Source organism: Pyxicephalus adspersus, chromosome Z (genome assembly GCF_032062135.1).
Source record: "Pyxicephalus adspersus chromosome Z, UCB_Pads_2.0, whole genome shotgun sequence".
In the NCBI taxonomy this organism is placed as follows: Eukaryota; Metazoa; Chordata; class Amphibia; order Anura; family Pyxicephalidae; genus Pyxicephalus; species Pyxicephalus adspersus.
In genome coordinates this window covers 11801728-11827272 of record NC_092871.1, presented here as the reverse complement: position 1 = coordinate 11827272, position 25545 = coordinate 11801728, and the positions used below count along the sequence as shown (strand labels likewise).

Genomic DNA, 25545 nt, shown 5'->3' with positions numbered 1-25545 from the left:
ATACACAGGCACATTGTATTGTACCTAGGGCTACATACACACGTCAGATGATTCTTGTCCAATTATCTCCTTGGGGCTGGTATTGCATGAGAATCTGTGTGTACAGAGCTCTTACGATGTGGTTCATCCGTTCTGGCTGATGCACAAACGACGAACAACCACAATATAAGTGACAGTGAGAGAACACAGCGGGGTGCCACTTGCTTCCTCCCCTCCCCTCAATATAGAGCAGAACAATGCTGTATGTACAGCACTCGTTTATGCAACTTTCAGACTTTTGTCTTTGGGATTGTGAAAGATCCTTTCCAACGACGAAAACCTAATGTGTGTCACAGCCTTGGTCCTAAACACAGCCAACCCCAAAACTTATATTAGGTTTACTTCCGTGATATTTCAGCAGTACAGGGCAGAATGTATAAACCCTCTGGCTTCCAGTATGGATGGTGCAGTAACCATATGACAGACAGTAGCTACGTGCGGAGAACAAATTTATCACTGTCCATCTATAGCAAACCACAGACTGTAGAAATGTCTAAATGTGAAAAGTGCTAATGAGAAAACCTCATTGCATCCCAAAGTTTAGGGTACTTTCAATGTGCATGGAATTGTATTTAGTATACCCAGAAGTCACAATATTATTTATATCTGTAGTGATAAAATTAATTCTGTGCCAAAACAATCAGCCCATTAATAATAACAATGATGTTTTATATATGGCTAGCCATACATCTATTAACACTAGTAGTGTATTATCCCAATCAATTGGTGTAAGTGCTAAAGCCTTTTTGTCCAACAATTGGACTATATTTTAAGGGGAGAATGAGAGAAAGCAGGACTAAAAAAGCCTGCTTTCTCTCTTACTTACCCTAAAATATAGTCCATGAATATTAACAATGGAGAAGGTGGGGACAGCTCACCTCTGGGTCCAAGCTGTCCGCTTGCTGCAGGATCCAGTCCGCTTTCTCCATGACAGTCCAGTCTGTCATCCGTGTGACTACAATGACACATGTGGGCAACATAGTTACATTTTTTTTGTTCCCCAAAGTAAACATTTCTGCACAGTTATGGGGCATTGGTAAGGGATATGAGATATTGGTAATGAGAGGGGGAACATTTGTAATGGACTAACACATACCGGGTCACTGGATTAGGTGTGATTCACACAGACGCTGTGGTCACCGTTACAGGGTGCCTACTTTATAACTAGCTAGCATAGTGGCAAGGCCAGATTTAGTTTACCCCTTGAAGGAGAGCACAGGGTTGGGTAAGTGCTTGGTGGGGTGAAGGCAGACAGCCAGTTGTTCATGTGAATCACACCTTTAAAAAAAAAAAAAAAATATATATATATATATATATATATATAAAAAATCATAATATAGGACATGCATAGGAAGTTTCTGATGGTGGTCCTACTACAGAATGCAGCATGTGGGGGGGGTCACTGGAAGGAACCATAGCCTGCAATGAGGAACGCAGGCATCCAACACACAGGTAAGCATCAAATGTGAAAATTCTTCCCAGAATCTGGTGGTAGATCCATCTTTTGAAGGTTCTGCTTTGGGTATGTTTTTTCTCTTTAAAATGTTAAAGCTCAGATTCAGCCAAAACAATATGATATATATATAGAGAGAGATAGATAGAGAGAGAGAGAGAGCATGAGAAACCATATATTTTAAAACTGGTATAATCATAAGAAGAAATTGCAATCTAATATCCCTACCACGTAGAACCACGTCATAGAAACCTAAATAACACAAGGGAAGCCTCCTTACTGGTCAATTCGCCTATAAATATATATTAAATTTGAATATAAAACTCATCCCAGGCAAGGCATAGATTATTCTTAATATAGATAAAATCCAGGACCCCAGTGCTACAGACAAATGTGATACCTGCTACATTATTCAGTCATTTTAGAATAATGGCTTTGCTGAATTCTTTAAAATGCACAGTAATAGAGTGCAATTTACAATTCACAATAAACATTATGTTTACTTAATATTATCACATCGTTGGTGAATCATTGAAACTGCTGACAATTTTAGGATTTGATTCATCTGGGTGATACAGATGATAATTACACAGACCCTTAACCAAGAGAACTTTTCTTAAAGTGAAACAGCGCTGATTCTGATCCATATGTGATACTATAGAGGGATGGCCCAGCAACAATGGACCCCTAAAGAATAAGATAGGAGCCCAGGCTAGGAAAGGATGCAACTGTGCCAACAAAGCAATCAAATCTCTTCCCTGTTCTAGCACAGTATTGGATGGCATTTCTCCACTGCAATAAATCAGGGTAAGGATTACCCACCAAAAGTGCTGCATGTCACATCTGCCTGCCATGCCTACAGGTCACCATAATGCCCCCCAGGCCCTGCAATACACCTTGTTAGCCATGTTGGAATCACAGACCATGATACTTACACTGATCCTGACGTGCTTAGATCTGGGGTAGAAGTCACTCAGGTGTTAGTAGTAGATGAAGATCTTAAACCTCACAGCCAGCAAACACAGCTGACAACCTCCTGCACAATGCAGCAGCTGCTGGGGATCATAGATTATATGCCAATCATAAATCCACCATAGTGAGTGCCATCCTATGGATGGTAAATATGTTTACAATTCATTCTTTTTCCATGGCATGATAAGGCAGATTGCTGAGTCAATATCGTGCCTCCATGATGATCCAGTCCATTAGGTGTGGGATAGTCCGCTTCTGGCATTCTCATCATCTTCCTGAATTAATTCACCTGACACTAAGGGTTGTCCTGCAATGTTTTACTACAACCCAATGTGTCAGTGCTTTGCCTTTCATTTACAATGAACCAGTGCTATGGACCACTTGTGTATGCAAATACCTTGCAAATTGCACTAACAACAGTGCAGCTGCAGGGTGTGATTGGCCCATTTTTAAATCACTGTAATTTGCATACATAAGTATTTTCTTTGCATTTTATTGACTATATCTGTATGTCAATTAAATGTATTATATTCAAAGAGTGCAACTTTACCTAATATTTTATGCAGCCTCTAAATGTATTTGCCTCTTTATTTTAAAGTCCAATAAAAAGAAAATAAGTTGTAAATGAGGGTTAGACCTTTAAATACGTTGTGTGTATTTTTTTATGTCACCTGGGTTGCTGGAGATGTGTCAGGGTGAGCAATCTGCACACATAATTTGTACAATATGGTGTCCATATTTCTCATCTCATAAAGTTGGGAAGTATGAAGGGCACAAAGTAATTGTCATTCCAGCAAAGGTGTGATATTTGGTGTATTGGGAGCTTAATCACAATGCATAGAATTCAATATTGTACTGCGCCCTAGTGCAGTTTGCAATATTACGGCATACACTGGCGTGTGGTGCATACTGCAGCACAATATAGAATGCATTGCATTTAGAATGTTTCCTTGCAAGTTCATAGAAGTATTTTGTACCTTGGAATAGGTTGTGGTGGATTTAATTAGAACAGATACAAAGAAATAAACATTATAGGGCATTACCTCATTAGCTAAATCCCAGTTTTTGGGGGGTGCTGGATAGGAAGAATTTCTTTTATGTTTTTTACTGCCATTGTCATATATTAGTGAGATCTCTGTAAGGAGCTCCCAGCTCTGCTGTGACCATTAATAAGGGGTTCTTACATAAACATTCCCTTTAAACATGTTCCTATTTTATTGTTGGCACTGTTTATTATTAATAATAATAATAATAATGTTGTATAATAATATAATTACATGTCATGTAAAGGGATGCATACTGCAATATTTAGATATATGTAAGGACAACAGGTATTTTCCTGTACTTGCAGAAAATGTTCTTTGCTTGGTACAGTAACTGAATGCAGTTCCAAGTATTGCAATACATTGCAGTATGTTTGAATTACCTTTATTAAACTCATTATGTAAGTTGATTATAGGCTCACACCCATCCTCAGAGGTGTATAGTTTACTGTACAGTACTGTGTAATATGTTGCCGCTATATAAATACTTTTTATTAATGATATAGTTCATCCAGGGCAGCCTTGATGTGGTTACAGCTTGAGTAATCAGCTCACACATTCCATTGGGAGTGGAATGGTAACTGAGGACATCATGTGGTCAAAACTGGTATACCAGGCATACTTTTTCTTGGAATACCTGCAGAAGGGAGTGGACTTTATATTTTCTTTGGATGGTATTTTAAGAGAACCTGTCACGAGGTTGCCACCTTAAAGAAGCACTGTGTTCATGTGTATCATATTGCCTCTTTGTACCCACAACGGTAATGGTAAAGCTGTGACATCTTTGTTCTGGGACCATGAAAGTGAATGTCAACCTTCCAAGCCAAGGGGCTGCACAGACAGACAGGTATCAGACTGCAAGTAAGTATACACTAAGCTCTGTGTGTCATTTTCTGCTCGCTTGTGCTCGCTATGTTCACTTTTTTTCCACTTAAGAGTACCTGTAGTAAGGGGAGCCATGCCATGGAGTGGGAGATGGCAGGTGTAAAAATAAAGGTATATAGATAATCTTTACACTTCTGAGCAAAATGCGGAAAATACAAAATCACAGGAGATCATCACTGCTGGTAAACTTGTGCCAGCTTTACAAACAATGGTAACCTGACCACGATTTAGCTATTTTTAAGGTAACAATGCCAGACTACAGTAACCTTGTCATGCCAATCTTCACAGGACTGTGGCCTGGCGAGTATGCCTTGGATGCTAGGCCTGGGCTGTACCAATTGACTTTACACAAGCTGAGATTAAACCACCTTCCACCATCATTCTACAAGCAAATGCCAGAGCTATAGCAGGCGGAAGCATTTGTGACGAGCCAAGTTGGGGGTTACTTGCACAGAAGCCATGAGGCTATGTAAAGGCTGAGCCCAGAGGGCTCCACAGTGACACATGGGGCCCTGATTTAATAAAGCTCTCCAAGGCTGGAGAGGATGCAATTTCATCAGTGAAGCTGGGTGATCCAGCAAACCTGCAATGGATCTGGTCCAAAATTGAAAACATTTACTAACATCAAATGACTTAAGAAATCCATTCCAGGTTTGTTAGTAAATGTTTTAAATTCTGGACCAGATCCATTCCAGGTTTGCTGGATCACCCAGCTTCTCTGATGAAAGTGTATCCTTTCCAGCCTTGGAGAGCCTTATGTAATAAGACCCATGGTGTTCTACATGTCAATCTGATATTTAGCATTCTTTTACAGTCTTGAATGCATAGTAAGTGGCAGCAACTTACTGGATGTAATGATTCTGGATGATGAGTGGCTGCTCTGTGTCTAAATAAGTCCATCATTCTACCTCTAAAGCAAACTTCAATTCCAACAAAATAAGGTGACGTATGACCCAGCCTGCACTCATCTTTCATATCCAACACACACAAGGCTTGTAGTGGAAAGAACAGCTAGGAATTTATTAAAAATAATCTATAACCACCAAACAATGACAACATGCACATGGGTTCACCGAGAGTAAAACATAAAACTCTCACATCATATAAAGAAATATGAGACGCATGTGAAATGGTAGACGGGATGACACATGAAGACAGAGAGCAAAGTGTAGTCACCCAGAACAACTGATTAAATACATTTATTGTGACTGAGTGGTAAAATAGTAGCTGTAAGTGACTGCACAGTGCTGCTCTGGGACATTTCCCACATCACTTTCTTCCCTCTCCTGTGTCTGTCCTGGCAGCACTTTCATGGTAAATGTTAACACGCAGCCATTAGTTCAGGTGGTGGATGGAAGTGGCTCTATGCTGGATGGCTGAGTATAAACTCACAGCAGAGGCAGTTTTGTTGTGGAGTATTTCTGAGTGGAATTGTAAAACCCAGCAAGAGTGGCAGAGTGACGAATACCTAAACAATCAGATACGTACAAAGGAGGGGAAATGCTTATAAGTGGGAACAGTTCAGCTGGACTTATGATCCACACAGCCCCTAATTACAGAATAAAGGGGTCTTGCCATGGCAGCAGAGTTTGAGAGTGCAACCGTGACCATTGATTGACTTTTTACGCATACTAAGGAGACTTCACTCTCTTCCTCTGGCACTGCATCAAAGCCTAAGCCTGAGCTCTGATGGCAGACATACCAGGAGGATAACTTAGGTCGTGAGTGTGCGGCTCATAGGTTTGTTAATATGCCCAAATAAAGTATTAGATTTCAATCTAAACCAAAGCAAACCCGATTTATGAAATATGGGAGATAAACCTGAGAATTTGCCATGTACAATTTAATTTTTACACTTTTGTAATTTAGTCCTAGCTTATTCAGAAGCCATTGGCTGCACAATACTTCAGCAATTCAGAAATCTTCCAGAACCAATTACCTCTCCTGTGGGGGCAAAGCAGTAATCTGTGCATTGTGTGTGTGTTTTTTTTTTTCTCAAAACTACACAGTAACTGCCCAGCTATCTTCTGAAGCAAATTCCCTTCCACCGATCATTAGTGTGTTGGGAGAGACTGTGCTGTGTAAAGTGTTAGCTCTGCTGGTGCAGCCGCAGGACAGATTCTGATCCGTTATGCTAACAGTGCAGGCAGCTCACACACCTACAAAAAATAACAGTAAAATCTTTAAAAAGAACCTACATACAGCATGCAAGACCCACTCAGTAGCTGGATGACAGCTGGTGGAAACAAACATGTAGCAGGTATGACAGTACAATAACACAAAACAGATCCTATTGCATATTACTGGCATTTCATTGCAGCATTTGCCCGTATTAGATTTCTAAAATGAGAATTCAAACTAAAACCGGTGGCATGGCGGTGACTTCCATGAAGACTTTCAAGACGCTAGTGGTTTAGCTCCATGCCATGACAGTGACAAACTAGTTATACAAGCAGTATTCACATTTTAATAGCGGCTTTTGAAATTCTAGTTGCAGGGTATTTTTATACCCTTACCAAAAGTCCATTGGAAAAAAAAAAAACGTCCAAGGAGGTATGAGAGTTGGGTGGAGAGGCGACCATCTTTATTTCATTGGTGTTAGCTGCCGTTCACGAGGAGCAGAGAATGGGATTAGAACAGCGTTGGGTATAATCCAGAGAAATCAGTGTGTGTGGATGATAGAGGCTCCAAGGTTATTATACTGTCCAGGGCATGTGGAAGGCGCTAGCAGGGAGAGGAGTACAGTGTGTGGCTTCAAAGCTTCTCAGATGTTTCTGTGCCTGAGGAGAGAGCAAAGCTTGTTATAGTTACATAGTAAGTCAGGTTGAAAAAAGACATAAGTGCATCAAGTTCAACCACTATGGAAATAAACATATCCCAGCTATAAAACCCTATGGATATAGTTGATCCAGAGGAAGGCAAAAAAAACCCTGGTACAGTTTGCTCTAACAGGAGAAAAAAAAGGAAATAGGAAAAATAGGATAGAGTTAGGATTATACCTTACCCACGTTTTCTGCATTCCTGGGTATAAAGTCACCATCATTCTGGGTTGAGTCCTTTGAAATGCAAAGCAGGTGAAATCTCATGAGAAGAAAATCCAGGTCATGGCAACAGTGAGATTTCCCCTGCATTACACAGGAATCTACCCAGAAGAGGGGGAAGGTCATGCTTGCCACGTGGCAGGACAGAAGACTAGGTAAGTAGGATAAGAATAACTTTATATTTTCCAGGTACTTTTTACACCTCCATATAACAAGTGATCTGGGGAAAGGGCCCTGCCAGCTTAAGTATACTTTCTATTTCAGTGATAGGTTAGCTTAAAACATAAGCTACAATATATGGCCAAAAATCTACAGTCACCTGACCATGACACCCCATTCAAAACTAAGGCATAAAGTAGGGTACTGATGGAGGTGCAATTCATCCCAAAGGTGTACAGTAAAGCCAAAACGAAGCCAACTCAGGCCACTCTTGTTCCTCCACACCAAACTCATCAAGGACTGGCTTCACAATTCTAGACTCAATTTTAGAGGTTTCTATATGCAATGCTGTGTAGGTGTGATTGCTCATGAGGTATACCATATAAAAAGTATAACTATAGATCTTGCCTGAAACAAATAAAATTGTCCCAAATTTAGAGATTATTTCATTTTAATTTTTAAGTTCTGGCAGCACAAACATAAAGTGACCCATTCTATGCTGTCACCCATCACAGCTTTCTAACAATCAAAGTATCACAGCTGCAAAAGCACTACCAATATAAAAATGATCATGTTAGTGTATCTGAGCATCAAAGGTCATGAAATTCAGACTTCAAATGTAAAATCAATGTTTACAGTGTTTTTTAGACTGCGTTTTAGGGGTTGCTAGAGAGCTGTGACACAGAGAGTGGGAGCAATGAAGGGCTTTGAAGGTCTCTATGCACATGTATTCTTTTATAGATATAGCATGGGTAAGTTTAATGGCCCGTGACCTGAGCTCTTTGCATCACACACTACTTAAAGCAGGTGAAATGCAGGGCAGGAGCGGGTCAAGAGCAGATCAAATGCACCCATCAAATAATTCTGAATGACGTGAAACTAATACGCGTTCCAAACATTACATGAAACATTCACATTCAGAATTTCCTATTTATGCACTGGGTCAGAGGCTCAGTATGACAGACAGACAACAACATGAAATTTGCCATATTAGTGAGCGGCCACAAAAAAACTTTAGCAACTGTGGGGTATTTCAGAAAGAAATATGGCAAATTAATACATACAAGATACAGAGCCAGCTGCTGTCTTCCTTCTACGCTCATCTCCTCTCCTAAACAAAAAAAAAACAAAACAAAAAAAGACCATCATTAGTACACTGTGTAATATTACATTTGCATACAGTGTAATAACTGAGGTTTCTCATATATAAACCCACCGTAAAGTTGAATGTGCCAATGCATGTTTCAGTAACAATATAGTAGGGAAGGCCTGTGATGGAATCTTTCAATTCCCCATACACTACATCCCCATAGTATACCATACCCCATAACCTATATTACGTTTCCTTTTCTATGGTTATATAAAGCAGTGGTCACCAACCAGTGGTCCGCGAGGAAATCTTTAGTCATGCCAAGGATAATACAACTAATGATAATAGTAACAATTGCAATACTTCACTTAACCGTGAGATGATCAATGAATCAGAGCCTCCACAGTCCTTGTCAGGTACCTTTAGGGAGATCATTATTTTACAATGTATTTATCTTTTTAAAAAATTATTAATGGTCCTCTGGATTTAAAATTATGAATTTAGGGGTCCGTGAGGTCCGAAAGGTTGGTGACCGCTGATATAGTGGACTAACTTGCTCTTGGTCACCATACCCCAATAAAGTTCTGTGGCTATGGGGGTGTGCAGGGTTTATTTTGTAATAACCATTGAAAAGTTATGGCAACATTAGAATGTGGTCTGTTTTGCTAAAGTGTGGTCTACAATTTGTTTTTTTTTGGAGCAAGGGTTATTACAATCGCTGTAACCAAGGTACATAAGCTAGCTTTCTGTTGATGGTGCCTACAAATTGGACAAACGTTTTCTGTAGAAGGTTCCTAATCCATCAGAACTTTGAGCAGGGTGAGGTCCAACCAGCACATTTTCTTTTCCTAGTAAATATTTTTCAGATTGTAGTAAACTCTCCTGATCTTTTCATTCGGCTCTGAGAGACTGGATGCCATAGGATGAATCAGTTCAGAGGTAGAGCTTCCTATAAAACTGCCCTTATTATTATAAACCCCCCAAGTGGTATTCCTGAGTGTGACTTGGGGTGGATTTTACCTGCAAAAAGTGATTTTCCCCGAGTCACACTCGGGGTCGCTTTTAAAAAAAAAAAAAAAAAAAACCCACTTACCTTGTTTTTAATAGATTTTTCTGTTTTGTTATCTAAAGTTTATTATAAAATGTAATTATTATCTGTGAGTTATGCCTAAGAATTACAGCCTACAATAAAAAATAAATTTCCATGCAAATTGTTAATAAATTGTAATAAACAGTATTTATATAAAGCCAACTCATTACGCAGCGCTGGACATAAATAGAGGTTGCAAATGAGACAGATACAGAAGGAGGAGAGGACCCTGCCTCAAAGAGCTTACAATCTAGGAGGTGGGGGAAGTATCACACATTGCCTTTGACAATACTGAAATAAAGCCCAGTTATTTGCAATAACTTTTCCATAATATCGACTGACTGCTTTGAATTAATTTGGTTTATATTCAAGCAGAACTTTTACTTGTGTATAGTGTATAGAACAGCTAAAGTAAAAGGCAGCTGCAATATTCATTTTTAGTATACAGTCCCCCAGTACTTCACCGTTAGATGCTGCCAGTCTTCCTAGGCTAGCACCACACTTTCCTAGAGCTCAGGTCTGCCCCCAGGGAAACGGTCAGCCTAGAACTTCTAGAAGGGAGCAAGGTCCTGATTTTGATCGCAGGAGGAAACCCTGATTATATAAGTGTTTTTGGGACTCACCTACGGACCACGGAAATAGTGCCGAGTTCTCTGCTTTATATGATTGAAGGACGGAAACACACCAATCCTCTTCTACTCCATACTGGCTTAATATAGAGGCTGTATGAAAAAAAGTGTACAGTAAACTTGTAATTTTAAAAACATATATGATGCTATTCACATCTGGCTATTACAGTCATCAGCTTTGCAAACTAGTGGCCACCACCTCATACGCAGGCAGTAAAGTCTGCAAAATCTTTAAAAATAATATTTGTTGGTTGTTAACTAAGTCTAACTAAAAGATGAGAATGATAGCAAGAGACAAGACAAGCAAGTTCTGAAACATTACTGCAGAAGCAGCACCAGAATATCCAGCCAAAACCTTTTATATTCTAGGATTATGTACATTAGGAAACGTTTGGAGCCTCTGGGTTGCTATGCCCACATTGGGGAGAATTCCGCTTACTTTCTCTTCCTGTGACACCAGTTTATAGTACAAATATAAGCTCTTCTATGAAAGACTTTACATGTCCTAAATCGCCTAAGACATCATAGCTCCAAGTTAGGCTTAGGCGGTTTCAGTATCAGAGAGAAAGAAGTGGGCACAACTAGGGATGGAGGTTACTAATAGACAAATTACAGGCTTGTGAATCTCTCTGCTGTCTTGTCACTACAATAAGATGACAACTCTGTTCTGAATTCAAAAGCAGCATGGCATCATTGACACAGCATCATAAGAAGTGTGTTAAGTAGACTTCACTAGCAGGATCAACAAGCCGTTGTTCCTAAAAAGAATATAATAGGAGGGAGAACACTTTTGAACCCAACACAGATGGTAGTAAAAGCCTGGCAGAGTGCTTCCTACTCTATCCAGAACCAGGCTATAGGGTGAACATAAAGACAGTGATTTACCTTCTTGTTCTGGGGTGGCAGCTGAAAGCCACATTTTTACAGCCCTCCGACCTTCTTCTGTCATCACATTGGGATAACTGATGATAGGAAGACAAATAAGAAAAACAAAGACAAAAATGAGAATCTCCTAAAAAAAAAAAAAGATAAGAATCAAATTATCAGCATTTACTACCATCAAATAGTACACAAACCTTCCTGGGAAGCATCACACCCTTTAATGGGCAGTAATACACTGTTATCAGCTACAATAATATCCAACTGAACTTGCCTGCAGAACTATAGCGAAGGAGCGGAAGTACCCCTCTGGGTAAATCCATGGGAACTGAAGAGGTCCCATAGCTCTTGGGAAAATACTTGTGCCTAGTGAAGGAGCATCTTCTAGTGTGAGTTGTATTATTCAGAAACACTAGAGCAACAAAAAGTCAGAATCCTGAATACTATGTCAGTCCTAATGTATTAACCAATTTAGGTTAGGTAATTGAGAACTGCCTTTGCCAACTTGTTTTAGAACTGTGTGCTATGGTACAGTTGTTTTAATACTTGCTTGATTTTTTATTCAGGCAATGACTCAAAAAAACATTTGCATATAGTGGATATCATACAGTCTGCATGCTTGCTCCAGCTCAGCTACTTGCCAAGCAAGGAGAGGCATGCCAGCCCTGAATCCTGCTCCTTTAACACGTCACCTCCTATGTTGCAGGACCCAATAGGTTCCCAATGTCTCAATGTATGGACACTGAACATAACTGTTTCCTGCTGTATTTCTTTACATTTTCGTGGCAGGTCTTCCTTACCGGCTCTGCAGCAAATAGAGGAGGAGGTCATTCCCCCGATTCGATGAAATGTCATCTGGGCTTCTGTGAAGAAGAGCAAGCCAATTAGGTAGCCATATTTAGATATCATTATTATGCTTAACTCTGTGTTTTATACTCACGTGGTTGTGATAATTTCATCATTTGTTCTTCTGATCAACAGGACTGGACCCTGATACCTTTCAGAGGAGAAAAAAAATAAGGAGCCATCAGTAACAGTAACTTCTGACAACCAGAAGAACTGGTATGCTGTACAAAGAAACAGAATCACTTTAAAATCACCTCTTAAATGACAGCACTTGTACCTGTGATTAACCTAGTGTAGGCACATGGAGGTGGTCAGATCTGTGTAAGTGATAACTGGAAAAATGACTAATATAGCTATTCAGCACTCCCTGTATGGCAGCTGTCTGTACAACCAAACTGGGACAGTCACAACTATATGGTAATTCATGGTAAGGAACATGTGATAGGGCTGGTACTTAATGACTGGCTTAGTTTTGACTAAAAGTTTTGACAATGCTTTGACCTTACACAGGATAGCACTTCTAGCACTGAAAAAAGGAATAAAGAACAGGTGACAAGTATGTGCTGCTTGGAAAGAGGGGCATTAAAGTGGAAGTAAAGCTGTTTTCCAGAAAGTAGTGAAGAGAAAGTTTTTTTTAAACATGTCTGAAGACTTCCTACCTTCCTGTTTGCAATATATTTGCGTCGACAATAGGCTGTGGATAAGTGTACAATTCTGGCAAGTGTGTATGTGCTCAAGTTACTTCATGCTAGGCTGGCCAAACAAGAGGGCTGATGATGCTGAAATGAAAAGAATGAGTAATGATGTACTAGAAAGTGCCTGTGATGTCGTATCACTTGAGTGCAGGTAAGTATATGCCTCATTGTAAACCTACATAGACAAAGGTTAATTTATTAAGCCTGCAGGTTTGAGACTGCAACTGACCAGGCCTGCACAATTTTCCTTTTCATAGGTTTGTTCTATTTGTTTCACTTTAGCACAGTAGCAATGTTTTGGATGTAACCCAACAGTCAATGTGCTAGGACTTGAAAATCTTCACCTGTCTTGGCTTTGAGAAAACACATTTATAATTGGTACCTGCACAGCTGCTCTGCATTGTTCAGGTTTAGATACTTTCGGACTGTTCTGGTTACCAGACCTCCTGTATGATAGAAAGCTTGATATTAGAACTAGAGAAAGAAAACACAACTTTTTTTTATTTTTTTTACAAATCACAGAGCCAGAATGATGAACACTAACAGACACAGATAACAGTTACTTACGCCAGCTTTCCGGCATCACTTTTAGGGCCAGAGGAACCAGGTCATCAAAGGAGGCATCAAGGACGAGGGCGCTGATATCTGGATAGGACATACAAGCCCATGTGGCTGTAGAAAAAAGAGGAGGCTAATTACCTTTTCTGGTATAACTGAACTCCAACTAACAGCTGTTTTTTTTTTTTCAGAACACCGACCTTATAGCCATAGCTGTCTTTGTAGTGCTTATAAGTTATTCAACCCACCAGCTCTAAACTCATTTTATAATGGCCCTGGACACTGGGGGTGTCTCTTAACTCAGTAATGCCCTGGACATCAATTTCAAAGGGTTCTAAATCTTCTAATATTACTGCAATGCAAAATTTCAACTATAGAGATGTACAGATTGGTCACTAAAGGCAGGTCTAGCATTGGGCATTTACTGTGAATATCACTCTCAATAATTGAGGATTTATTAGCCACACAGCACAAGAATAGCAGCAGTAAAGCACAATCACTGTACACCACTGCAAAACGGTAGACAAAGTCTGTGTATATAATACTCAAATATGGCTGCCCTGATAATAATGGAATTACTGCTATGGAAAGGAGAAGGGTTTTACAACATTACACATTAATAAGCATATTTATATCAAGATGATCTCTTTAGCATTTTATAGTATTTTGTTCCCATAAAGGTTTTAGTTACTTTTTTGTTGCCCAAAGCAAGTAGATTTTGGCTTTCACATGGTAACAAACATAATTACCAGACTTACAATTTATTACATTGGGTCTTCTGTTAGACCAGCAATACCAAGCCCACTCTTTTGAAGCAACCTTGATACCTAAAAAATTAGACAAAGTCCAGAAGCTTATGCCCAAACATTCTGCTGCCCTAGGCAGTACTGAAAACCTGGTATTGGTGGAAGAATGTCCAGAATCTGACACTTCTAGGTTTGTTGAATGCCTGAATCCCATTTTGTTCTGTAGTTCCTGAGTACAACACTACAGACTGCAGAAGGATTACAAAAAGAACCAAAGAACACAGCATGGGACTGGGTATTTGATACACCTGGAAGTGGGTTACACTGAAGATTGAAGATTCCTTGGCAGTGATAGAAACAGGTGATTGATGGCATTAGGAGAAGTACAAATTATTTTCTCACATTATGGTTTATTTTTTAGTTTTAAATCTTTTATTCTCTAATGTTTTCCAGCCCCTTTCATACCTGTAAAGCCACCGATAGACCAGGCGTAAACAATGATGTCTTGCATTTTGAAATTGAGCCTATACATGGCATACTGGATTACAACATCCATTGCATTTGCTTCATTCTGAGGAAAAGGGACACCCTGCGGAACAAAGAGGACAACTGGTAATCACCTCTAGATAAACCATATACAATGCTACAATATCTGTAAACTGGTCTAAAGGACGTCAAAGTTTTGCCTTATAATGTACTTTAATGGAATGACTGATATATAGGAGAGTCTGCACTCATTACCACCACCGGATTTAATATCTCCTGGCCATACAGCAAATAAATTACTTTAACAGGAACAGGAAGGCAAGAGTTAAAAACAAAATGGCTTTTGTAGCAATTAGAATATTTGTTATGCAAAAGTGATATTTTCTTTTTAGCTTTATTTTTCAAAGACAAGATACCCTTACTATCCCAAACTCTGTTCCTAAAAGACTCCTTAGCAGAACAGTAAAATTAACCAGTTATTGGCAAGAACCCCACACTGCTGACTCGTTAAGTATTTCCTGTGCAGTTTAAGACTAAAGTAATATGATTGAATGTCTCCGAGTAAAAACTGTCAATGTAGAGAACTACCAATAAACTGTTAAACAATATCTAAAGAAGCCCCCCCCCCCCCAGAAAGGTTACAACCCATGTGTGTTTTTTTAGCTGTTCTTTTTACTCTATACATAAAAGTTTTCAACAGCTTACAATACATAATAAAGCTGACCTCCAGCCTTACGTTTAGTCTTGCATAGTTGTACAGGCTCCTCTACTCTACTGAAATGGAGACAGGGCCATTCATATTTTGTGGCTAGATCCTCATCCAGCCGCTTCTCCCCACACCTATTAGTCTACCCTCTTTATGTCATTGGATTGGCATATGATGTATGGATCAGACTTAACACTTCCCTTAACATAAAATCGCAAACTTACTGTGCTGCCTGCAAATCCAGGATGATTCCAACCAAGGACAGAATAGCCAGCTGAAAGAAAAAAAAATTCTATCAGAGCTCATGGAGTGCTGAGATTTCAGGTTATATTTTAATGGATCTCTTTCTATGAAAAATAATATAATTTTGTTTCACATATTAATAATTACATGATTTCTACCTGCAAGGGGTGTTATCCTGTATCTAGAATAAAGCCTGGTGCTTGGAATTCATTATTACTTTACCTCCCCTTGAGAGTCACCAGTCAAGACACCTAAAACAATTGGCGGATTTCAATCCTTGCTGTCACAGACAGATCAGGTTCATAAGGACAAGTGGGAACCAGTGACAGTTGTTCTGGATAATGTGATCACTATGTCAGCTATAATGACATTTTAAAATTAAATTATGTGCCTAGGGCATCAAGGACCCACGCACTGGTGGATTCATCAGCAGAAGCAGCCATTGGCTTACAAGAAAATGCTACAGGCAACAGATGGCACAGATTTGGCTTTGTTGGGAAGAAACTTGACCAATCGGAATTCACACTTAACTTGCCCACACAGGTGTACCTTCTTTTGGAAACATTTCCCAACAAATACAACAAACAGAATTACTCTAGACTGATAAAGAGCTCTCTAACCTTCCAGAGGAGTAGAAACACAGCCAACCTCATAGAAACCTGCATTTCCCTCACAGCAGATAACCTGTCCAATGGGAAAAGCAAAAGGTTAAACAACATAACAGAAAAATCAAGATAACATTTACAACATGTGACTTTAGAAAAGCCAGTCACCCTACCAAACAGGAATTCTCTAGGATATAAGTAAAGCTTTCATAATACAGTTCTCTAACTTCCCAATGCTATACTATAATATCACCACTAACTGTCTTGATTCAGTACAATCACTTGTTTGTGGAAGAAAAATTGTTTTTTTGCCTAAAAAGTCCCAAAGTTCTCCAAAGTTGGAGAGATTATTGATTGTTGTAAAACAAGAATTTGCTTCCATTAGTGTCATCCAAGTGCATTATCTTCAGATAGCCAACAATGGCAGCCCAGACATTTCATTCATGACAATATTACTTTAAGGACACCTTTTTATGGTCTTAACCTAATTTCCATAAAAAGTATTTTATATATATATTTATATGTCAAATACTTAGGTAACCACCATTACCTTTGCTTCAGTCATGTCAAAAAATGGTTAAAGGTACTAAAAGTCTCTTCACTAATTAGTACAGGTAGAGAAAACTAGATGAGGTAAACCTTTAATTTAACATTAAAGTCACTATGTTTCGCTCCTACCAGCTTTGACCCGTTGCCGCCCTCAAAGTTTCTTCGGTCTACAAATATGGTGTCTATTTCATTGCCGTCACATGCTAGCAGCTTGGCACGCTTCCCTTGATACTGTAATCAGAGACATAGAACAATATTGATCTTGCTAAACTGAAGGTAGTACAGCAGTGGTAATACAATCAGGAGACTGATGGTGCAGAGGACACCAAAAGGGCAGACACGTATTACACATTTCAGTCTCACCTCTTCCACCAGACGAGCCTGACCCTGCAATAACATGGGCATGAGAGCCTTCTGTAAGAGGTACACAGAGCCGGGGTACAGCATCCTTCTACCGAATGAGTGGGCTACAATATAGCTACAAAAATAAACAGCTTTTAATCTTACCAACACAGATTAAATTATATATTATTATAAATATTGCTGTCTCACTACACAAGAGGTGATGGGAAATGTGTAGCCATGCAGCTTTAGAAATATTAATGGTGGTATTTCTCAGCAAGACAAAGACATTACCTGGTTATCTGACATGGAAGTTTCTGCACCCTCTGTAAAAGGCTGTCTCCAGCTCCCCGTGTTCGGGGCTCTAGCTTCAGCAACGACACCCCGCCTGAGGTCTTTGAGGTCTTCTCATCTTTACTACACAGGTAGGTAGGGAGAGATGGGAAAAAAAGAATCAATGCAAGTATAATATGACAACTTCACTCTTGGTGTTGTTTAATGCCCCCCTCCCTCATCAACTTTAGTAGCAGCGGTCAACCCAAATACATAGTCACATATGGATTTGTAAATCTGCTCTCTAATGTCAAGGAAATCGCTTGCTCTGCTGCCCCTATCAGCAACTACGAAGAGATCCCATCCTCTTCTATCAGTAAGCATTGAATGAAAGTGCGGAATGTTGTAACACAACCTCTGTGCAGCACTTCAGTAAGCAGAACCTTCATAAGTAATGAGCAATATGGCTAAAACACTGAAGTTACTATGAGCAGTTGTATTTTTGCTCTACATTTTAAAGCATATCCTCACAATTCTCACTTTGGCCCTGATTTATTAAAGCTCCCCAAGGCTGGAGAGGGTACACTTTCATCAGTGAAGCTGGGTGATCCAGCAAACCAGGAATAGATTTCATTAAAGTCATTCGCTAGCAAATGTTTTGAATCCTGGACTAGATCCATTCCAGGTTTGCTGAATCACCCAGCAATACTGATAAAAGTGTATTTTCTCCAACCTTGGAGAGCTTTAATAAATCAGGCCCATTGTCCCTATAGTTACCCAAAAGCAGAGGTGACTGCTAAAGCCCTTAGTTTTTCCCTACAAATACATTTGTCTGCTCCTTTCTGTTTCCTAACGTCATACCTGTTTGTCTCATCTGATCGGAAATCCACTGGCCAACTGCGAAAGTCAAAGTTGTAATTGGAAAGCAGCTTCTGTAAATGAAACAAGCAGAGTCAGGTTGGTGTCACATGACCTCCTGGCTTCCAGAACTTACACATGACTGCATGTTTCTGGTATACAAAATCTACACCTGGCAAAAATGTCTTACAATAATATAGTACAAAAAAAAATGACCAAATAAACAAAAAGCGCTTACGTTTTCCGTCAAAACTAGAAACCCATTGCTAATGATATTGTGTATGTAAAGATATTTAAAATATATACCATTCCATATGCCTAAGAAATGTTATAGGTGCCTCAAAGGCATTTTTCTATCCACAAATGAATCCTAAGGCTTTTGTACTTTATTACGTTGCTGTTAGCAATAGAAGGGTTTTCTGGGTTTTTAAAATTGGTACAGCAATGGCGGTTTCCATCGTCTTTTTTTTAGAAGGTCTGCTTTACCTCCACATTGAGTGTCTTTGACCCTGAAAAGCTCAAGATATCTAATGGTGGAAAGCAATTACTACATGCACCAGGAACAAGGCAAGTAGTGCAGCTTTAATTGTGGAATAGACAACACTAAGTGGCAGGGCTTCTACTGAAGTGAATCACCTTGTTTTCGGGACAGTTATCCATCCTGGTGCTCTGTAAGATGCTTATGAACTGAATATACTGAGGGTTGGTCCATCTTCCCAAACCTGAAAATAAAAGAAATAAAATAAAAAAAAAAGGCAACAAAGTACATTAAAAACATTAAAAACAGTGGTACATTAAAAACAACAGTACATTACAAAGTACATTAAAACAAAGTACATTAAAAACATTAAAAACAGTGGTGCTGTCATTTTAGGTGTTGTGCAGTTTTAGATACAGCTGTTTTTTACAGATTTAAAAGGAGATCCATGGCTTGCATTGCAGTGCTGTAAGAGTTTACCTTTCTAGCCAAGCTTTTACTATGACATTTCAAAGTCACATTACCAATATGCTCCAAAAAATAGATCCTCTGGCACTGGAACAAAATTTACTTAGTTTAGTAACAGCTATAGCTTGAAGAGGAGATTGGATTGTCAATCTGGGCCAAGGTGGGGGAAGATCTGCCTGTGCAGGTTCCATAGAGCTATCAAACCAAACCTTAATCTAATGAACACAGATTTTCCATCTCTTAAGTCTCTCACCTCTGAGGCACGCCACCCCCGCCAGCAGGAAAAGTAGCGTCATGCCGTACTGTCCCAGGAGTACCAGCCTGGTGATGCTCATATGTCCTACAACAAACAGTAAATCATCAGCAAACAAGCTGTGCAGTTTTCCCACAGTGTGGGGGTTTGTTTTGTCCAACCAAATAAAAATAAACTGGTGTGTTACAATTGACATTATTAATAAACAGGATTTATATAGTGCCAACATATTACACAGAGCTGTACGTTAAATAGGGGTTGCAAATGACAGATACAGACAGTGACACAGGAGGAGGAGAAGAGCTTACAATCTAAGAGGTGTGGTTCACGTGCAGTTTTATAAATCTCTTTCCGTGATGAGAACATAAAATTGAACCAATCCTTGGTCCCAGTTACCTTTTCTGTACATGTAAAAGGCAGCAAGTGGGGAGGAATAGTAGGAAATGGTCCAAAGGACAGACACCTGGAACAGAAAGAGAAGAAAAAATGTAAAGCAAATCCTAATAAACCACCAACACAGAAAAGATTTTATTCTGTAATTTCCCTTTTAGTGGTATTCAAGATATGAATTTTTTGTTATTTCATAGCATTCACGTATTTCTCCACATTCACATTATGGCCCAACTTGCCAGCAGCAAGTGATAATTACAGGAGTTGTGACAAACTATAAGCTTGCCGGGTGCCTTTCCTAAATAAGAAGGAACAGACCTTGCAAACATTTTTTAGAGTATGGCTGCATGCATGCAATAATTTTACATCTCCGTAAATGATCTTTCATTATTGTTTCCAGTGCCAAATGAAGAAGCACTGTGCAAACAGCACCCGTACTGTTGTAAGTTAAGGACAGGAGAGCGAGATCTCCTCCCTGGTCTTGCATAGCGATTGTTCCCGATCATCGTTCAATATTCTCCCAATTTTTTTTTTTTTGAGTGGGAGAAAGCTGTAGGTGGGTGGTGGTCTCTGTATTAGGACCCAACTTTTCCTTAACCACCCAAAAACAGTCGGGTTGTTACTGAAAAGTTCCAGGAGGTGCACCCAGCTAAAAGGGTCTGGGGAGAACAGTGTCATTCATGGATCAGGTGTGAGGTATCACATCATCATGTTGGGTGATTGCTGTACTCACCGGAGACAAATGGTTGTGCTTACATGCCATCTGATGTGTGTACATGTCAACTCTGTCTATGGAGTGACAATGCTGCTACACAAATTCGCTACAAACAGGGAAAGGTGAATGCAGCATACACTGCTCATATACCAGTAGGATGAATGCAAATAAAAACAGCACAGCGGTGTCAGTATCAGGCAGTGCAGTCAGCAAACCTGACAAAGAACTGATAGATAACTGAGGTACATTTACTGACAGCCGAAGACACATCGGGGTTTCTATGTTTGGGGTCACCCCTATACTTGCACACGGGTAATCACTATTTATCCAGTTATGTATCTTATACAATAATGGGCTGCACCTGTGATGATTTGGCTGTGTATATTCTTACAGAAAACGCTGAAATTAAGATTCATTGCTCAGTATATTTTATATGAAGCCATTTATATAATTGTTTCAACATTACAGGTTTACAATGAAACCAGAAATTCCTGTGAATGTGCACACCCTGAGATAAATATGGTCCAGGACTGAAAACAGGTGCCAAAAACTGCAAAATATTTTAAAGAAATCTATACCAGGTATATCGAATCCCCCAGGTTCTCCCATGATATTCTATCCTCTCCGGTCCTGGAGAGCTTTAACCTCCCTGGGGGCATGAATACTAAGTAAAATACCTAGTATTTTAAATTTTCCACCTGGTCCCGCCTCCTAGCCGCACAGGCCTATAAATTATTCCCCAGCCGAACTCTCTGAAATTCATTGGTGGTGAATTCTATGTATTTCTCTACAGGTCTCCTAATAAAACAATGACAATTGTCAGAAGTGCACAGCTGTCACAATAGGAAATGAAGAGGAAAGAAACTAATTTTATTAGTGAACACAAAAGAGGATATTTTATAGAGTCCAGTGTGTGCAGCAGGGGTCCAAGATCAGCCCTGAGATGATTATTGGATGAGAATCATCTGACGTGTGTACGTAACCCTTACACTGCTATGCCCGGAATGAGAAGGGGATCTAATCTTTCTCAGCTACAGTTCGGTAACATTTCAAATATTGCTCAGTGAAAGGAGAAGCAGCGGAGCAATGAGCTCCTCTCTCGGTCATTGCTCTCTAATATCTTCCACTGCCGCATACCTCATCTGCTCCTTGTGCCACTTCTCTCTCTCCTTCTCTAAACTCTGCTGTACAGGAACTATAGGAAGCTGACACCAGGTTCATATCTTTCCTAAACATAAAGTAACAAAGCATACCGGAAATAAAATTTCCCTTTCTAATAAAAAGTATTGAACTTACCCAAGCCAAGATGCTATCTGTATGCTTTTCCAGCGCTTTGGGCTGATAGAATGATTCCTGATGGAGACAGAAAGCAGAGTTTGTTAGTGTATAGAAACCCTCACAATCAATATTATTATTAATAACAGGATTTTTATAGCGCCAACCAGTGTTCATCCCAGAAATTATTTTAGGCTGGTTGGGAAGAAGCTGTGGGTAGGTGGCAGCCCCTGAATTGTGACCCAAATCATCAGGAACCACCCAAAAACAGCCGAATGGTTACTGGAAAATGAACCCAGCTAAAAGAGGCTGGGGAGAAATTTGGTGCCAACATATAACACAGCACTGTACATTAAATAAGGGTTGCAAATGACAGACAGTGACACAGGAAGAGGAGAGGACTCTGCCCTGAAGAGCTTACAATCTAAGAGGTGAGGGATGTAACACAATAAGAGGGGGGATATGGAGTGGTTTAAAAGGCAGAAGAAGACTCGTCTTCCCATATTTACTGCCTCTGTTACTGATTTTCCACTTTGGGTTTAGACAATGATTTATTGCAAAAAGATCCAGGTGATGTCCCTTCTACAATAAAACTCCCATACCTGTCTGATCCGTTTTCTTCTGTCAAAAAAAAAAAACAGTTCACAAGAAGAAGCTTGAAGTACTTAGCACCTTGCTGCTACAGAGACAGAATGAACTCCCAGGCACCTGACGTGATGTCATCCTGGTGTGGCCAATCAGGGAGCACGATGATTGAAACCAGGAAGAAGAAGAAATGATAGCAGCGCCCCCCTCCCCGAATGAATGGGGGCAGGTTAGTGAATTTAGAAAACTGCAATCCGGCAGGTACAGTTCTCTTATTGCAGAAGGGACGTCACCTATAACCACCTGTCCCTCCTGCAATAAAGGAGCTGCCGGTTGCAGTTTTTTGCATGGTTTGATTATGCTTTTTTTTTAATCATTGACAGAGTTTTGTTGTACCAGTTCAATAAGGGGAAACAAAAAAATTCCCGTCCTTATCAGAGATTTTTGTGTTCCAGAAGGGTGTGTACAGACTGGCATCTGCAAAACGTCCAATTGGTGGGTTCAAACTATCAGGTTGTAGTTGTCAATCGCATTTTATTATTTATTTTATAAAATCATTTTGTTCAGTGACCCCCATGACTCCTCCATAGGAAGCAGTTTGCTGGGTCTGGGCTGTAGCTGCACCCATCAGGCACCACCACAGTCTCAGCAAACCCTTTTAGAGAGATTTCCCTCCACTTCCTGTCCTGTGACATAAATAGGAAGTGGGGTGAACCCACCAACAGAAACCTGCCGATATAAAAACACTTTTCTTGGTAGAATAAAAGGGAGATGAGACCATTGAGTGTCTGATGAGACCATTGTTAGCAGGAAGTGAGGGGAATCTAACGCAGCTCTGCCTTACACAGCTCTAATCCTTCCTCATTTTATACAAAACTAGACAATGTCTTTGACATGATATACACTTTAAGTGAATCTGCAACCTGACAGCTAAAAATCCTTCCTAGGGGCAGATTACGTGACGTCTGCTGTCCCCTCCCTGGTCCTCCATGTGACCAGGAGCAGATTATTTGCAACGCAGCCCTGGCAGATCCGCCTTCCTATTGGTCAGAGAAACCATGGAAGGCTGTGATTGGAGGATCCAATTGATTAATGTAGCAAAGTAAAGAAATGTCACATGACACAGAGAGCACCAAGTGTTAGGCAGAATCCCTACTTTCACTTTATGCAACTCCTCATTGGTAAAACCGGACCACCCACACCACCAATACAGGGCACACATGGGATCGACCCATACAGGGCACACATGGCACCGACCCCTACAGGGCACACATGGCACCGACCCCTACAGGGCACACATGGCACCGACCCCTACAGGGCACACATGGGATTGCCCGCACCACCCATACAGGGCACACATGGCACCGACCCATACAGGGCACACATGGCACCGACCCATACAGGGCACACATGGCACCGACCCATACAGGGCACACATGGGATTGCCCACACCACCCATATGGGGCACACATGGCACCACCCATATGGGGCACAAATGGCACCACCCATATGGGGCACAAATGGCACCACCCATATGGGGCACAAATGGCACCACCCATATGGGGCACAAATGGCACCACCCACACCACTCCATACAGGGCACACATGGCACCGCCCATACAGGGCAGCACTGTGTGTACATCCAGGGACTGGGAAAAGGAATATTGGACATTCACAGGTTCAGAGAGCAAAGTGCAAAGTTTATCTCCAGGAAAGCGACTTCTTTCTCTATTTCTGGAGTCCGGAAAGCTCAGAGCCTCTGCCAGGTTTTTGCTGCCTCTTTTGTGTCCCCACTGGGAAAATTCACCCCCCCCCCTTGTCCTGGGGACCACCACCAAGTAAGACAACATGACAGCTCCTCTTTGGGGCCATTCTGTTTGCCTTATGCAGGTTTTACATTCCCATTTGTGTCTATGGAAACACAAAACCTGCTTGAAGCAGGTGAAGTGCAGGTTAGGAGGAGGTCAGCTGCACATATCAATTCTAAGTGATCTCCTGGCTGTGCCTCCCCAATATCTGGCCCATTTCCCTAATATATAAATCAATAAATACATTGCACACATGATTTATATAAATTAAGGATGAGACTAAAGCTGTATCCCATAGCAACCAACCCTTCTGGTTGCTACTGACAACAGCTCCTATTAGCTGCACAGTGCAGTGGCAGATATGTTGGTTAGTGATATTGGGAGATATCAGAGCCACAACCCAGGCCCTGTCCCCACCTATGGCCCCCCGGGCATTGCCCCTGTCCTCTCACCCAGGAAGGTTCGCCCTCCTCCCGGGCCCGGCCTCGGCCATGGTTCTGTCGGTAGACTCTGTAGAGGCGCGGACCCCGGATACACAGGTAGAGCAGCCCCACTCCCCGGATACAGCGGTGTGACAGGCTCTCCCTGCCGGCCGCCATGCTGCAGCAGCTCGGAACCGACCACAGCAGAGCGGAGCGAAGCAGCGGCGTCCTGACGTTTCCAACACACAGCCCGACCAATCACAGCACTGCGACTCCAAAGAGGGCGGGACATTCAGTGACAGGGAGGCCGGCAAGATTTTCCCTATACAATGACACCGATTGGACAGCTGGCGAAGAAGAAGGCGTGTTGCTAAGGCGGGCTCAAAACCCTGTCACCGAGCAACAAAAGAAATGGTTTGTCAAAACCGAGCCTGAACATCTCATTGGACATCCGGCATATCAATTATATATAAAGTTTACTTCCTTGCTGCAAGCCGTGCTCATTAGTGATCGGCGTGTGCCCTGGCCAATCAGAAGGTATATCGTTGATAAGCCAACCCCTTGGCTGGGGCCAGTATTGCTCCCCTACATGGTGATTGGACGGGAATCCTTGGGCGTGGTTATTAGGAATCTTTGCAGCTGCTATAGTCCATGTGATACATTATACAGCTAGTCCCCGAGTTATGGACATCTGACTTACAAACGTCTCCTAGATACGAACAGGGCTTTCCTGCTGGTTCAGTGCAGCAGGGAATTTGTGATTAACTCACAGTGAGGATTTTATACAGTAACTGACAGCCTAATAATATATTGAGACAAACACTTGTCCTAATTGCATTTAATAAAATAATGTACTTGTTCCGACTTACTTACAAAATCAACTTAAGGACAAACAGTCCCTATCTCGTATGTAACCTGGGGACTACCTGTAAAGAAACATATATATATATATATATATATATAT

The 25545-nt window shown here is 40.7% G+C and overlaps 1 protein-coding gene across 2 annotated transcripts; it reads right to left on the bottom strand.

The window, feature by feature from the left end:
- Positions 1-5391: 5391 nt before the first annotated feature.
- Positions 5392-24870, bottom strand: ABHD16A (abhydrolase domain containing 16A, phospholipase). Of its 2 annotated transcripts, XM_072429634.1 has the most exons (20): positions 24612-24870; positions 21788-21844; positions 19783-19849; positions 19387-19473; positions 18824-18909; positions 18191-18261; positions 17351-17473; positions 17078-17192; positions 16844-16945; positions 16181-16244; positions 15542-15591; positions 14591-14714; positions 13389-13493; positions 13204-13267; positions 12221-12277; positions 12081-12143; positions 11287-11363; positions 10396-10494; positions 8657-8703; positions 5392-7172 (listed from the first exon to the last, which is right to left on the bottom strand). In XM_072429634.1, the coding sequence occupies exons 1-20, from the start codon at positions 24756-24758 to the stop codon at positions 7089-7091; spliced, it is 1689 nt and encodes a 562-aa protein (XP_072285735.1). In that variant the 5' UTR covers positions 24759-24870; the 3' UTR covers positions 5392-7088. The 2 variants fall into 2 exon arrangements, with proteins under 2 accessions (XP_072285735.1, XP_072285736.1); XM_072429635.1 differs by lacking the exons at positions 21788-21844; positions 24612-24870 and having other exon boundaries at positions 19695-19815.
- Between the last annotated feature and the right edge of the window lie 675 nt (positions 24871-25545).

Bases quoted from the DNA above. Each gene is read 5' to 3' on its own strand.
- ABHD16A (XM_072429634.1), bottom strand. From the start codon at position 24,758: ATGGCGGCCGGCAGGGAGAGCCTGTCACACCGCTGTATCCGGGGAGTG. The intron at 19,850-21,787 runs GTAAGTTCAATA...TTTCTGTTCCAG, and splicing joins CAGATAGCATCTTGGCTTGG to GTGTCTGTCCTTTGGACCAT. The intron at 15,592-16,180 runs GTTAGAGAGCTC...TTTTTCTTTCAG, and splicing joins TGTTTCTACTCCTCTGGAAG to CTGGCTATTCTGTCCTTGGT.